Here is a 16,879-nt window from a genome sequence, read left to right as displayed (position 1 = left end):
AACCTCCTCTTCACATCTTAACAAGTCAATTGATGCCTCATACAGTCTCCAAGACACATTAAGATGGTTTGCTTTTAACTGTTTCTATTGTGATGTTAGTAGCTTCTCAAGGAAACCAGTTGTGGCGTTGCCGTGAGACTCAAATGATACGGTCTTCTCACATAGAAGATCTCACTAAAAATTTCAAATGAAAGAAGTCATGAACACTTGTTCCAAAAATCTTGTTCGTGATTCTCCATTCCGATAAGACTACAATGGCAACTAAAATCAACCAACGGGCAATCGAAATTAGGAAGTTATAACTCAATAAAAACCCTAGCCTGCTGGCGAGCTACGAATTGCAAACCACCAAAATCACCGGAACCAATCAAACATAAAAGGGGATATTTAAGAAGCAGGCGCAAAGAGAGACCTAGTATCCGAAGCTCCGGTAGGCCATCGCCGGTAATGGAAGCCCTAGTGATCGAAGAAGTCTTCGCGTCGGCTCTCTGCTTCAGATCGCTTTCGGTCGTTCAACGAGAAAGGCGATCGGCGATGTGAGGACTTTATAGTGTGCCAGTGTCCCGGTTAAATCACGTGTTGTCCACGCCTCTCATTTCGGGCTTTCCTGAGCAGGCCTATGAAGGGATTGGGCACTTTTAAGATCTCGGCCCATGAAACGGCCTAACATGGGAGGTCAGCCTGAAAGACTTGCCCCTGTGCCCTAGCTCACTCAGTCCGACTACGAGGTCGTGCTCGGTGAATCCAACACTGATCAGATCATGCCACGTCTTGCCTCGCAAAGGGATGCTGATACAAAGTTCAGCCCATAGAAAAACAGCCACAGCTTCGTGGCTTGACTCCAATTGCGCCATGTTGTGTTAGACCCTTGCGGCCTCTTTGCCTTGTGTGACACCACTGCCCAGGCCTAAACCTTAAACCCTATTTCCTCAGACCACATCCAACGCAGCAAGGGACGCGTGCTTTGGATGTCAAGATGACCGCTATATTAGACAATGGGTTAATCGTCTACCGTCTGAAATTACCTTTTAATATCATTGATTATCGAAGCTATTACTTCTATCAAGGTGACTACCTTGCTAAACACTTTCGACAGGAACAGTGCTTGTAAAAACAAAAGTTTCTGCACAAATCTACCACAAGCAGCAAGAAACTCAATAGCTTGACAAGTACAATCAGAATTTGAGAATAAATCCGTTTAGGCTCATGATAAAGAGCAGTTAACTTTGAACCTATGGCATTATACACCTAGTCATCTGATCACAAAGGTTTCACTTACACCATCTATCATCTGAGAAAGAAGTCTTTCGTATCGCAAACCTGGGATAGCATTTATGTACATGAACCCTAACTTTAATCCTGTCATAGTTGCGCTGGAAATCTATGAGATCTGAAATACATCAGTAACGAAGCTATCTGCGTTCATCTGTGACTCTGACCTGAAACAAAAGTGGGGACTGTAAAATGCCTGCAATCCAATGCATCTATTATCTGAAAGAAAAACTACCTCTAGAAGATGGTCCACCTTTATGCAAGGTCTTGGTACTTTTATCGTGTGAAAAACTGGGAATCTTTGATATGAGCAGAGAGCTTTGCAATCCCTCCAGTAACTGTGTATGGTAATAATATCAACTTAACAGAAAACCTATGAATTTGAAAACAATGGCCAAAAAAGTGGGCTCCTGAAATATTTCATATTAATCGATACACAAGCTTTGGTGTTTCTTATTTGCAATCTCACTAACACAGCTTTTTTTTCAAGAAAAAGCAATAGGTTCAGATAAAGAATATTAAATTGTCGATTGTGATATATCAGAAGAAAACCCTCACACAGTTAATATCGACCTTCTATAATAGGAACAAAATGCATGTTGGTACATAAAAGCAGAGTTTAACCTAATGATGAAGGAACATTGAATAAAACATGATATGAAACCAGGTAATTTTGTCACTCGAGAATGTGAATTTAGAATCTACTATTCCATATATAAAAACAATGCTTGGAGGTGGATTGCAATCTATTCCTAGACAAGGCCCTATAAAGCAAAAGGTTCTTCAATCAGCCAGTGAGAAAGTTGGTGCACTATGTGAAACATGAGACATGATGCACTAACAAACTTTTATTTTGTATATCAAACTAAAAAGACAATTTTCATGAATAGCTTTTAACTAATACAGTGGTCTATGCATTTACTTTTTTCTATTTAAGATATGATTAGTAATCATAAGATAACAAGGAATGATTACAATGTACTAAATCGTGAGTTGTATGACGAATGGTCATGAAGTCATTGCCAACATGAGTCAACTATAATACAACTAGCAACATATTAGCAGGATGACTTGACACGCCATGCATAATACTATGATGTGTTTGACTGTGCAATAGATAAGATGGGATCGGACATGGACAGTAGGCAGCCACCAATTTGAAAAAACGAAGCTAAAATTTCAGAGAAGTTGACCAGTTAGAGCTTGTCACTCTAACATGATGTGTTAAGATCAATGTCCAATTTTAAGACGCCATCAAATTGTCATCAAGTCAACTTCATAACCTATATCATATATGCAAGTTAAGATTTGAGACTGAAGTTCTAGAAAGGATAACATGTGGCAAAAGCATAACAAGATAGGTCTACATATGAAGCCGAGCATTCCTCATTGTACTTCTCAAAAATAAAGAAAACAACAATTCAATTATACTCGAAACAAATGAAGCAAACAAAGAAATTATATGATTTGAAAGTAAAACAGAAGTCAGAAAACTCACTCTTGATGTTGGCTGAATTCTACGATTCGATCTCCGGGGTTCAGTAACATCAGCAGATCTTTTTACAATATTTTCAGAACCTTGCACTTCAGATCTGGATGACTGGTCCACAACAGATGAACTCTTTTCTTTTCCCCCTATTTCAAGCTCAAGAGAAGAGGATTTCTTCTTAGGTGCTGGCATAGCTGGTACATGCTGCACAGAGGACCCGAGGACTGCAACATCTACTTTACCAATAAAATGTGGAAGAGAACCAACTTCTAATGAACTCTTCTTCTCTCCAGTGCTAAAAGAAGTTTTAAGACTCACTTCTACTCCATTTGAGACAGAAGCACTGGTAACTGACTTATCCTTACCCACAGAACTTTTGGTCTGAACATTCTGTGACCTCAAAGATTTGAGGACTCTGGTATTCAAGTTGGTGCCTTGCTTTCCTTTAGTGTCTGCTTTGGAGCTATTCCTCCATGGCTGAGGTGCTTGGGGAATCAAATATTTTGCAAACTTTATCGAATCACTCCTTTCAGCTGTTTTCTCAATTTTATCAGCTGTGTAGTGTTTGCTAACTTCCATAAACTTGCGTCTTTTTCCAGGCTTAGGAACACCAAACACCACCTTTGGTCCATCTTTCAGAAGGCCTGCCCGTTTGACCTTAAATGCATCATTGTTATTACCATCACCAACATTCTTCCCCATGGAAAATATTGCATCCTTTGCTGATAAATTAAGTTGGTTTATCTCTTCCAACTTGCTCGAGTCATTTGTGCAAGTATTCAATCCTCCCTCAATTATTTCTTCTTTATTTTTGTTATCTATTAGCCCAAGCTTTCGCCGTTTCTCCTGGGGTGTATCTCCCTATTGCAGGATAACAGAATGACACATTTCAAACCCCAAAAAAATTAAAATGAAACAGAAAGATAATCTAAAAGGAGGCAAATGCCTAGCAGTTAGCAGTGGAAATACAAAGGAAAAAACGCAAAGATAAGACATTGCTGAGAAAGGTTAAAACAAAATACCTCATAGGTTTCAAGAGTGATTTTTTCTTTAGACCATTCTATCCATTGATCATCTTGCCAACAAAGTGAAGGTCGTAAGTTCCAAGCTCGAACAACTGAGGAGTCATCCCCTGCTTTGAATTTAATCAACAAAAGAAAGAAAAAAGAAAAATGGCAACCCAGTAAATGAATGTAATTTTAAAATTATATCCTACAGATAAATGAAAAAAAAACTAATATATTGAAGTTGCACTTAGAATAACAGATAAGGATCAAGGATGGTTAAATTTATATTTTATACAATTGAAGAATAATAAAGGTTAAACAACCAATCGCAGAATGAATTGGATGTGCATAAATGCATATGAGTAACGGAACCTTTATGAAGTGTTCCATGGATACATGTTGGATGTGTATATTTCACTAGATTGGCTCAAACCCAACATATGAATTGATGAATTTCTTTTTGACACATGTAGTTTTGGAGAAATGGCCTCGTACTCTAATCTCATCTTAGAAGTTGATTGGCTATCCTCTAATCCCAAAATCTATAGCTGCTCGTAAAGAGGCAAATTCCTATATTTATATCCTCGACAATTATACAGAAAATAGTATTTTGAATGTGTTCGCTCTTTAACTAACCAACCTTGAGCTACAGAAAGAAGAGCCAGAGTGAAACCACACCATCATTAGTTCATTAAACTGCTAAATGGTAAATGCTGCCTTCTTTACAAGCAATTTTAACCAAAAGAAAACTCAAGGGAAGAAAAACATAGCAATTTGCCTTACAAACATACCTGAAAAGTGTACAGTTAACTTGGTTTCATCATCTGGATTCTTCTCACTGACAACACCTTCCCACCAACTGAATATGCAAGAAGTAGACACGGTTACTTCATGATTACCATGTATATATGATAATATAGCATTAGGAAATCACTTGATTAAAAATAGATCAACGTAGTACTCATAAAGATCTGCCAGGCAAATGGAATATTAAGCACAGGAGAAAAGTAATCCTAAGACAGTCAAAAGCTTGAAGATGGGAAATTATCCACCCTGCCTGTGTGTCTTCTTTTTGCAGTTAATATGGGAACTGTCCAGTAAACAGTCAAAGTATACTTGCTTTATATATATAGTTAGTAATAGAACAATTTGGGAGAATAGAACAGTAGGTTGAGATATCAACAACAGTTTAAATATTCTCTATGGAGAAATGAGAAGAGTGCGTCCAACCCAAAAAAGTTGAGACCAATATGGCTTGTTGATGTTTTATGAATAAATCTTTAAATTAACAAATAATTTTTTAAAACAAAGCAAAATGCATAAATTAAGCTCACCCATCACGCATCCATGCATCTACTCTGTCACCAACTGCCCAATTGAAATTGCCTAGAGCCTCTCTCCGCCGCTTCCTTGTTCCTTCTGGCATACCTACCATTAAGCTATGTGCTACACGTATTCTGGGAGGTTGGTCACCTTTGAATTCAAGTGGTATCCACTCCTTGAGCTTGTCATGACCTGAATTGGGATAATTGGCATACAAGCTTAAATTACTAGAAAATTTACTATCATCAAATCAGAGTTAAAAATAATCATCACATATTTGAAATTATATTTTCTTTCCCTTTATACGCACAACCAAATTCAGATTTTTGTATTTTCCCAGGAGCGGGTGACGGTTAAAAATAATAATTTTAGGTGCTAGCGTAACCTCCTTGTTAATTCAAGTAAGAATCTTGTACCTTCAGCAGACAGAAGATCCTTGTACTGCACAAATGCTTTACCATCTTTGATATCAAGGACAAATGCAGAAAACCAAGCTCCTCGAAGGCCACCTTCTTTAGCTACAACCTAAGTATTTTGTCCAGTGTCAGCAAAAAGAGAAAATGAACGAAGAATAATTTCCAAGGAGGTGTGGTTCCAACAAAGCAAAGTTTCATCTTAAAATAGGTTGAGTCGTCGAAATTAGGGATGACAATTTTCTCCAAATCCGATGGGAAATCTGATATCCGAACCGAATGGAGAAGAGTATAGAGGAAATTTTTAGACCCGATTATAGTAAGCAGGTAATCGGATATGGGTATTTTCGGATTCGGGTATGGAGGCTGTGGTAAAATTCTATCTATACCCTACCCGATACCCGATATATAAGAAAAAACTTTAACCCGCTTTCTATCTCATAAAAAAAAACTTAGTTTGCCTCTTTGCCCTATCACCAACACGTATCTCATCTTCTTTTTCACAAGAAATTCTCACCCAATCGAAGAAGCCCGAGATGAGGAAGAGCAAACAAGTACATTGAAATAATTTTTGTTAAAAAAAATGAGAATTGTAGATAGTAATAGGATGATGAGTAGGAATTGGATACCCAATCCTCCGACGGATATGGAGATGAGGATGAAAGTTAAATACCCGATGGGTATAGAAATGGGTATGGGGATGAATAGATGAATATAATAGATGGGAATGGGTAAAGAGGATATGAAATCCGACCTTGCCATCCCTAATCGAAAGCTAGGTTGAAAAAAACAGCCATTCAGCCACAAAAACATGGTGTTGCATTTGAGGAGGCTTTCTACATCTTCCATTTTCCATATATCATAGAAGTAACAAATGGCTTAACTATTTGAGGGTTTAGGATCCATTCCTTAACTTGGAATTCATCATCCTGAAAACCATATTTTGACTAATGTATGAAAATCAGGGCCAACAAAAATAAAGAAAATAGATAATTTAAAGATCTAATTTAATAGAGATATTTTTAAAAAGTAATATTTTTTTTTTTTAAAAAAGAAATAATTTGAAGATCTTATTTAATATAGGTCAAAATATTTAAGCATTCCCCGCTTGTAAGATTCTTTCCCCAGACTTGTATACCTCAACAAGGGAGCCTGTCTGAATGGTACTTCCTTGTATAGGACTGCTCCCAGTTTCAGTTGAAACAATATTTTCACTGCCTTGTAACTCATGCCCTGCAAATCATATAAAGGTGAATCTAGACAACTGCATAAAGTATGTCATAAACAATTGTAGTATATTGTGAAATTCACAAGTTGCACACCTTCATAATGTTCCTCAAATGGTATGGATTTCTGATTGCCAGGAGGCATAGAATTTGGTCTCTTGTTATGATCTGATGGCAATAATTCAGCTGATTGTTTTGCGTATAACTCATGGTCACTTGCTATATGCAAACCTGAATTCTTCTTGGCCTGTGAATATGATTCAGAATCAATTTTCATAGTCATACGATGACGTTTCCAATAATCATCAGGTCCAGCTTCTACTAATTCACTTATCGACAATGGCAGAGGGTCCCCCATTGCAATGATCGTTCCAACTTGGGACACAGCTTCTGCAGCCATTTCTGCAGCTTTCAGTATGGCATCCAAGTTTTCAGCCCGCTTCATGGCTGCAGAGGATGCTTCTACCCTCCTCCTTGTAGCCTCTCGTGCAGCAGAAATAACTGAAAGACCATTAATTTTGTCATTAACTGGCAAGTTAAGCAAACTTTTTCCAATATCAAGACTATTTTCAGTGTTTTGAGTAATATTTTCAGCATATGACGAATTAACTGCCTCATCTGCCATCAACTTAGCCTGTTTTGCAGCCTCAGATGCAACCTTGGCAATTTCTGCAGCTGCCTTTGCTACAGAAGCAGCTGCTGCAGCTGCAACAGCTGCAGAGGCAAGTTTCCCTTCAACCTCCAATGCGAGGCCTGACTTCTGAACAGTCATCTGCTCCCAAATAGTTTGGCTGTGCTTAACAGCAGTGGCAGCATAAGCAGAAGCACTGTCAGCTTGCACTTTTGATTGCTCAATATGAGTACAGGTCTCTTTTGAGAGGACATTCTGTTGAGAATTACTGCCCAATATTTGGTAGTAAGGAACAGTTGGTGCTTGAGATGTAGTTGAAACAAAGCCAACAGATGTATTAGGACTTAGAGAACTAGAAGATAGAGGAAAGGATAAAGAACTAGGCAGATTACTAGTGATACAAGTGGCAGAAGCAGAATCTCGTTGAGGTTGGGTAGCTGAAATATTCAACACGGACTCCTCTAACGCAGAATTTTTTTTCCTCTTTCTGGATTTGTCCCTAATTGAAGGGTTTTTATTTCCTGCAGGAGTTGCTTCCTTATTTTGAATCTGACTTGGCAATGACGAAGAAATACTTGGAGTATCTTGACGAGGCAGCAAGGCACCATGTGAGGTAAGCTGCAAATTTGCAGCAAGAGATTTAGAAGAGTCTCTTGCAGGCATTACTTGAGCTATTTCAGAAGTTATTGCAGAAGAATGCTGTGCAGCGGAATCAAAAGGTGAACTTTGTGAGGGAACAGTCCAGGAAGCATGGTGAGGACTAGGAGAAAACCAAGGTGCAGAATTGGTTAAGTACGGTCTCATCTGAGAAGTTTGATATGAATGTAACGGCGACAGAGATTGATTGGATTCCAAGTAGGTGCCTCTTGTGATATTTGAGGGTAAAACATCCTTTGATGAACTCTGGAATGGTGATTGGAAAGAAACAACGGAACTTTTTGTAGCTGCAATTGGGGTTTTACTGTCCCTCCTACCAGCAGAGCAATTAAGAACCTTGCTTGAAAGAGGGCTGCAGCTGACAACTTGTTCTGCAACCAAAATAGTAACAACTTTATCAAAAATCTCAAATAACTTTCAAAGATGTAATAGCTATGTTCAATGAAACCCGCATGAATGAGAAAGCAAAGGAGTACCTGAACTACTTGTTAGTAATTTCTGGTTATGAAACCTTTCTGAAGCAACACGCCATGTTTTCTCCCATAAGCTCCTTCCTCCATCTAATTAAGCAAAACAGTTCAGATCAGTCAAGAATGACAGACAAAGATTTACCAACTTTTTCAGAACACTAACCAGTTCCTCCGAAGGCTGGAAGCATACAAGCCTCATCGGGCAGCACTCCTTGTCTGAAAGAGGTAGAATAATATAAATATAATCAGCTAAATCAAATAATAAAGAAAGGAATGATAATGAAGTGTCTGAAACTCACATGAGAGAGCCATAGACAAATATTTGAGCACGCAATTGTATTTGCTGTAAATCTGTGAAAGGCTGATGAAATAGCGGCGGCGCTGATGTGCTCGTGTCTGGCAGATTAGATGTTTGAACAGTTGGAGAACAGGAAGATTTAGTATTAGAATCAACATAGAGACATTGTTGTACATCTTCTTTGCCAGTTTTGTTTCGTGAGGCTCTGCTAGAGGTACTACGTGGTGTCCTTTTGCTTCCTTTAGAATGTTTTTCTTGTGAATTCTCATCAGCGTCTCCTTTTGAAATGCCTGCCTTCCTAGTTCCACGAACAGACACTTTCTTCTTTTTGTCTTCCACACTCAAGCTAGGATTGCTAGTAATTTCTTCTACAGTTTCACTTGGATGTTCCTGAGAAATCTCCTTAGAAATCTACACTTGAGAAAGATATGCTACAATTAGTTGTAGATCTTGCCAATGGTAGCAAATGCAAATGGATATTTGAATGTGAATGCATTAAAATGATCACCTGATGCTGTTCTAAGGACTGAATTTGGGAGATGGATTCCTGATCCTTCTTGCTGTCTTCTGGGGGATCACTTTTGTCTAGGGGGACTACAAACGTGAAGTTTCCATCATTACCTAAAGTACTCATTTTGGAATCTTGAACAGTGCCTTCAAAACTATCAAACTTTAATGCCTCTAAAGAAGAGCCTGCAAGATTTTGCAATGAACTATTCCTTTCTCTATATTGTGTGCTACTCCTTTCCTCAATGTTCCACTCATTGCAACTAATAACAGTTAGTGAACCACAATTTGTTTCATATGAACTTGGCTTTCCACCTTGAGAGTCAAAGGAGCAGGAATTGAGATTGCTTTCATGCAAAGGCAACTGAGAAAAGCCATTTGTACCAATATTTGACGTATCAACTGCAAATAGATTTTTACATGATAAACACTGGTTTTCAATGGAGTGCACTAACACTAACTACAAAATTGTGCATCTACATGCATAGAAGTAAAATGACCATCTACAAGGCTATAGCAAGATAACATGTAAAAGATTATTATTTTAGACAAGATATGAACCTCACTCATCTCACCTTGGGTAAAACAAAACCTTAATTTTAACAGAAAGATAACTGATCTAACAAGGTAGTATTACAAGTTTACAACTCACTGTGTAACTATAACACAAATAAGACCTAATAACGCAGTCAAGGTGAGGATTGTATCTTCATTCTTCCGCTGTTCTGCGTCACATGCTATAAGCATATGAAAAATACTAATGATGTTGATTGTTGAATGTTGTGCACTGAGAACATTCATGTGCATGCACAAATTTAAAGGATTAGAGAGATTCTTTGTGGGCAACCAACTGATACTCAAACCATTTCAGAAGATAGCAAATTGATGACCGAACTAGATGATATCACAATTCATTGTGCAACTAAACACAAACAATACATACTATAAGAAACCAAAAAAAGTTCTGATGGTGTTACTGTTGATAAAATCCCATGTTGTACACACAGAATTTCTAACATATACTTCCATGTAATTGCAAATTCAACGGATTGTAGAATTATTTATAGAACAATCAACTAATAATTTAACTCTTCCATTTCAGCAATCTAATAATAATACAAGATTAGGGATCTTCTATATGCCTAGGCCATCCATGTGAAGTAAGCTAATAAAAGATTTCTGCTTACAACAGGGATAATGTGAAGTATACTCACATTCTATATCAGTCTGTTTCGGTTTGTCAGAATTGCTTGTCAAAGCTAACTTTGCATTTTCCCCTTCTGTGCTATTGCAAGTGGAAAGAGCATATGCTCCAGCTGAAAAAGCTAACCGACCTTCACCAGTTTTGGAAGTTTCTGTAAAAAACAAACTTGTCATCTATGTGGACATTTGCCATATTAGGATTAAGAAATCTCATCACACAGGACCTTATTTCTAGAGAGGAGAGACGTTAGATACATGACATGCAATAGGGCACTACAAAAAAAGTCAGATCATTTCCCATCTAGCAGAATCCTCATGCCAAATCTATTCTGTTTGTATACATCAGAAACTTGGGTTTGGTTCAAGGATTGAAATATCGTGCCAATCTAGTTGAAACAATCAGTTCTGCCCACCGACCGGCAGCAGCAGTGACAGCCATGGAGTTGTCACATGACCCCGCGGTCTCCGCAGAAGGCTTGCGTGACCCCTCGACCCCGGGGGAGGGGTCGTGCGACCCCAGCAATTGCGCCAAAGGGGTCACTTGACCCCACAACCATATCGGAGGGGTCGCGCGACCCACCGCGCCAAAGGTCGTGATGTGTCAACGGTTTTTTTAATTAAAACTGAACTTAGATTTATTATCTCATTCAACTCCAAGCTATGATAGGGATAATCCAAAGAGGATTAATTAAACCCTAATAAAATTATATAATTAATTATATATTTTATTTATTTTAATTCTAAAAACATATAATAAATATTATTTATTATTTATTTATTTATTTTTTAGCTATGTTATTATTATTTTTAATAGATCCAATGAACCCGTAACTTAAATAAATAGCCAAACATATTTATTAAAATCCTAATTAAATTATCCCATTAAAATATATAAAAATTTATTTAAAATTCTAATAAAATTTTATATATTCCTAAAACCCTCCGCAGGGGCCGTGACGACCTCCGTGGGTCATCGGAACCACGATTTTTTTGTTTTTTGGTTTAATTGATTTTTTAATTTTTAAATATGTATTATTTTATAAATAAACTATTATTAACAATAGTTATAAATAATAAAAATTATTTCAAAATTTTAAATAATTTTAAAAATTAATAAATGCTTTATAAAAAAAAAAAAATTTAAAATAATTTTAAAATTAAATATCAATTTAAAATAATCTAAAATTTTAAAAAATATTTATAATTCTTAAATATTTCAAATAATTTTTTTAATTAAAAATTTACAAATACATTAAAAAAAATAATTTAAATTTCCAAATAATTTTATAATTATTTTTAATTTTTTAAATAATTTTATAATTTTAAATTTAGTTTTGAATTTTGAGAATTACTTATTTTTTAAATAATTTTTATAAAAATTCAATAGGCATTATCTTATGAGAAAATATTGAAATATAAATTCAACATCACAAAATATAAGGCAAATTTAATAATCAAATATAAAATTAAAAAACATTTATATTTAAAATTAAAAAATATATAGAAATTATATCGTCAAAAAATATATAGAAACTATATTGGCATAACACGATACGATACCGAAAATGTATTGTTCCGGACCGAAACCTCGACACGGGTCGAGATTTAAAACCTACAAAGGAATTTATCCTAAAAACATGTGAGATCAATCATAATTCAAATAGATCAATTCTTATCATATGAAAAGGAATTTATCCAAAAATAACATAGATTGCAGCCAATTTAAATTCTAAAATCCCTTTAAACATCTTTGATTTTTCCCACCCCCTACTCCCATGTCGGCCACCCCCTCAAGCGTGCATGCGGGAATTGCATAATTAGTATACAGACCAAAGCTCAAATAATCTAATTCTGTCAAGCAAATGATAACAGGATATAAGTTATAATAGATGAACAAAAAGGATAATCTTAAGATTTCAGAGTACTGTAAATGTTTAAGTTTGAATTGGAAGCAGAATTCTCTTCATAAGTTGAACTTAATCAATTAAAAGAAACATCAGCAGGTTAGCAGATAAGGTACCTTGTCCATCAGAAAAACTCTCCATTGATGGGCCCTTTGCATCTGAATCTGGTATCACACGTGGTTCTCCTAATATCTCACTGTCTATGACACATTTCACAACTGACAGGGAAGCTACCTGTACATCTTTCCCGTCTGAGTGTGAATCTGGAATGGATGACACTATCACTTCTTTCTCCTCTACTATCACTTCAACCTCAGAGTGTAGCAGCTGGGTATTTTCTGAATTGTTCGAGGAAAGAAAGTTAATAACTTCTGAGGCACGACCACAAATTATAAGATAACACAGACATAAGCACTAATTTTTCCCAATTAAAATTAAAAATATGACTACAAGAAAAAAAAAACACAAAAATATATTACCTGCTTGGTCCTTGATTGATGTCTCATCAACATCCATCATGATATCGTGGTCCTGTGTTTCAGGTGCAGATAATTGTGTAGTCTCAGTAGTGGAAGAGTGATTCTTAAAATCATTGTCATTTGAACCGCCTGAATGTGTAGAGTTATCCTTTTCCTCCAAATGACTAATGTTGTCCACATTTGATTCAGCAACCAAACAAACAGTCTTGCTCAATGGATCCAATTTCTCGTGAGAGGAAGAGGTCTTATTTTCTCTATCCTCCAGCAAACCAGAAGGTTTGTTGACAAAAGTAAGTTCTGCGCCATTCAACTTAGCAGAATTTTCAGTAAAAGCTTCTAAGCATTCGTTGTCAGCAATCTTTTCTTTCTGCATAATATCCAAGTTATGGGTGGTTAAAGGATGAATTTGTGAACCAGTATCATCCTCAACTGCAGATATTTCAGTTTGAACTGAAGATGAAAACTCTATCTTCCATTTGTTGTCATCAATAACTCTTTTGGACACATCAAGATCTCTCTGTTCCTCGGAACAAAACGTTTGACTTTCCTCAAGCACCAAGGCAGAAGAATTGAGAGGTTCCGCTGCTATATCACAGAGCTCAGTTCTCTTCTCAATAACAACCTCAACAAATTTCTCTCCATCCTCCTCTGCTAAAGCTGGTAACTGACTAGTGCCAGTTGATCTTTTATCCTCTGTCTCCAAGTCTTTATTCAAAGATTTTACCTGGTAAGCAATAGCTTCCAGCAGCCCAGAGTTCTCAGAGAGCACAGTTTCAGACCCTTCAATTGGCAACATCAGAGAATTGATCGTCGGAGCCATTCCTGAAGAATCCTTAATAACACAAATATCATTATTAAGAGCCTCATCCTGAAAATTGTGATCATTTGGTTTATGTTCACCATGAAAAGTAGGCAATGTATCACTCTGTTTGTTTTCAGATTCAGGAGGTTCTGAGCTCTTATTCACATTAACCGCAGGGCAGTCTTCCTTCTTTTGCTCTGTTGCTAATGAGTTTTCCAGATTACTTGTTTTAGTACTCGCATTATTAGTGAATAAAGGCAAGGGATGATTCTGAATGTTGCTTTGAACAGAAATTGAACTCATCTCACAACCCTTGTTTATAGGATAGCCACAATCAACAAATGAACCAATCACCGATGAATTATCCAACTGGTTCTTGCTCTGAACCACATCAAGAAGCTCATCAGCAACTAAACATGCTTTAGGTAACTCAATTGATGAAGAAGCTAATTCTTCATTAACTTTGGATTTTGAAGCAACCACCTCTTCATTAACTGTGGATTCTGAAGCAACCACCTCCCCAACAGAATGATACTTTTGGTCAGGCGAATTTATATTCAAGACAGATTCTGATTTTTCATTATTGGGAATTTGAAGTGAAACGCCATGCTGGTTGGCTGTAGCTATATCTTCATCCAACCCCAGAGTATTTTTAGCAGAGTCTTCTATTGCATGTGATTCTGACCCTGTATTCATGTTTTGTGGATTTACCTCATTATCTCCAATAGATTTTACTAGCATTTGTGCAATTTCAGATGGAGTATTGGACCAATCGTCGTTCCCTGTAATGGAACAAGTCTGCAAGGCACTTGAACCAAATGCTGCTGCACTATGTCTGGGAGAAAACTCCTCAATCCAATTGTTTTCTTCACCTTGAATACCAAGAAAAAGCCGTGATTCAGCTAAACTATCAAACCTTAAATGAGACTGAAAGTGATCATCAATATCAAATTTTGGAGGATCATATGATTGTAAACTTTGGGGAAACCCATCATTGTCCTCTCCAATTATTTGAAAGTTCTGGCTTTGGAAGTCACTATCATCACAATCCATGGATAAAACCCTGAAATGATCTAGCACAATTTTTATAAACCAAAATCCAAATTGGCAGGAAAACATAATTATAAAGATTAAACAAACAAAAAAAACATGATGAAACTTAATACTATGAAAATATAAGTATGATAGCCATTTGAAATGAAAGCATGACAAGAATTAAAACAAACAGAAGACATGTGCACTCACACACATAAAGAGAATTAACAATGATGTGAGACCTAGAAGCCAGGGTATCCAAAATATATCATCACTCCATTTATCTAACGGTTTCTGGACTGGAATACAGAATTAATTTCTTAGCACTAAGAGCCCTCCTTGGCAACTAGCTTCACATTTAGCCAAAAGTTTCTGTACTCAAAACCATTAAAAAATGTTACATCACAATCGTCAGGTATCACAGCATTTCCATTCAATGTAATTTATTACAAAATAACGAAAATTTAACAGTTTTAGTAATATGATTCGCCACATGGTATCCAAGAGGTGGAAATCCAGCAAGCTAAAAGTGTAAAATGAGGGGGAAAATTACCCGTGACAACAAATAGTAAAATTCCAATTATAACCAAAACATTATGGTCTATGAAGACAAAATATTAGTCTTGAATCATCATTACAAGCACTAATAATCACCTGAAAAAACTTTAAAAGTCCTATCCAACAAGCTAAAATTCTCATTGAATTTTAGATCAAATTATACAGTTACTAGCAACAATATCTGAAATAGTGAATCAGTCACTGTATTCTCAATTTAGCATAAAAGCATCAGAACACACTGTAAAATTTTAATTGAAATGAATTTATAAACATATATCTATTGACGTCAGGATTACTGTATTATTCAAAATTAAACCATATATTCTTTTAAAAATATGTCTAAGGAACATCTAAGAAGTATTATTCAAAATTAAAGAGACAGCAGTAGTGCCCATTATCCAAAGCAACAATGATGCCCAGGAATATTAACTGACATTGTCTAAGTATAATTCACAGTGGGCAAGCAACTCAGTTATCAAAAAAAAAAAAAACGTGTCAAAATCTGCACAGACAAAAAAAATTAATAGGCAAACGAGATTACAAGATCAACATAACTGTATTGGACCTTAAGCCTCAAAAAAAATATTTTTTTGGAAAGAAAGAAACAGCATATTTGTTCAAACATCAATTTTCCCTTAAAATGTTTGTTTTTGGATATGATTCAGCAACGGTCATAAGCATCAAGCGCATAACCATACAAAGGAATACTTATGATCCAAATACAACAAGACATCCAAGATATATAGAAACTATAGCAAACAAACTTAAATGGTATGCATGGCGAGTAGAAGCGCACAGGAGAACTCCAGAGCAATATTAATGGCACTGCACGAGATAGTGCAGTGAAGAAAACTGAAGAAATGAGATCAATGTCCAAAATTTGTCACAAAGGGTCCAACTTTCAGGAACGAGAAAGAAAAAAAGGTCAACAATTCGAGAATCGCTGCAGCAAACGGATCGATCCAAGTACGTGAAGACCTAACTCCCCATTATGCCACTGACGACGCACCCAAACCAGCATACACGCCTCTTCCCACCGCAAACCTGACGAATCAATACTAAAACTACAGAAACGAAGTACGTACCAAAGGAAGAGCGGCTAAGGTTCCACCACCCTCCATCCGGAGACGAAATGTTGCCCCTTCAACGTCCGGAGCCGAAATCCAACCCGTAACTGCTGGTTCTCATCAGCGCTTTAAGACGACCAGGAGCGCCTCGGCGCCTCCCCTTCCACCCCGCAAACCCTAGCTCCGAGGAATCTCCCGAACGGGCACACAATTTCCTGCTGCGGCTACGAATACTCCGCCGAAATCGAGCGCAGGTGCAAGAGACCCTCTTCCTTCCGCACCTCCGACCTCTCCGTCGTCTTCCTCCTCGACGCTCCTCTATCTCGCGCTCACACGCCCACCCTGTGTCGGATTGGAAGGGAGAGTATTTCACGAAGCCATGTTGGGGTAAGGATCCTCTCCAACGGCACTTCTTAAAATCATCCTACAAATCGCATAGATCGCAAGCTTGAGACCTTGAATCCGCGTGGGCCCCCGCCTCTCCGTCGATCCGTTTTGCGACTGATGGGAAACTTTTATGCGGATGGTTGGAGGGGAT

The 16,879-nt window shown here is 37.0% G+C and overlaps 1 protein-coding gene across 5 annotated transcripts; it reads right to left on the bottom strand.

Annotated features, from left to right (window-relative positions):
• Positions 1-1,162: 1,162 nt before the first annotated feature.
• Positions 1,163-16,707, bottom strand: LOC122045938. 5 transcript variants are annotated; one of them, XM_042606378.1, is made up of 18 exons: positions 16,360-16,707; positions 14,659-14,754; positions 12,880-14,553; positions 12,517-12,738; positions 10,508-10,648; positions 9,295-9,695; positions 8,788-9,197; positions 8,652-8,704; positions 8,495-8,578; positions 6,827-8,389; positions 6,643-6,737; positions 5,508-5,616; positions 5,103-5,283; positions 4,560-4,627; positions 3,784-3,893; positions 2,771-3,622; positions 1,508-1,610; positions 1,163-1,439 (listed from the first exon to the last, which is right to left on the bottom strand). In XM_042606378.1, exons 2-18 carry the CDS (start codon positions 14,732-14,734, stop codon positions 1,423-1,425), a joined length of 6,159 nt encoding a protein of 2,052 aa, XP_042462312.1. In that variant the 5' UTR covers positions 14,735-14,754; positions 16,360-16,707; the 3' UTR covers positions 1,163-1,422. The 5 variants fall into 5 exon arrangements, with proteins under 5 accessions (XP_042462312.1, XP_042462311.1, XP_042462309.1 ...); XM_042606377.1 differs by having other exon boundaries at positions 14,659-14,744; XM_042606375.1 differs by having other exon boundaries at positions 12,880-14,754.
• Positions 16,708-16,879: the final 172 nt, after the last annotated feature.

The sequence above is a fragment of the Zingiber officinale genome, chromosome 2B (genome assembly GCF_018446385.1).
Source record: "Zingiber officinale cultivar Zhangliang chromosome 2B, Zo_v1.1, whole genome shotgun sequence".
Classification (NCBI taxonomy): Eukaryota; Viridiplantae; Streptophyta; class Magnoliopsida; order Zingiberales; family Zingiberaceae; genus Zingiber; species Zingiber officinale.
Note: the sequence above shows the minus strand (reverse complement) of the source record. Positions and strands in the feature narration are given on the sequence as shown.

Excerpts from the sequence above, each read along its gene's own strand:
- LOC122045938 (XM_042606375.1), bottom strand. The coding sequence starts at position 14,734 with ATGGATTGTGATGATAGTGACTTCCAAAGCCAGAACTTTCAAATAATT. Across the intron at positions 8,705-8,787 it reads TTTGTCTATGGCTCTCTCAT|ACAAGGAGTGCTGCCCGATG; the intron begins GTGAGTTTCAGA and ends TACCTCTTTCAG. Across the intron at positions 6,738-6,826 it reads ATTTGAGGAACATTATGAAG|GGCATGAGTTACAAGGCAGT; the intron begins GTGTGCAACTTG and ends TATGATTTGCAG.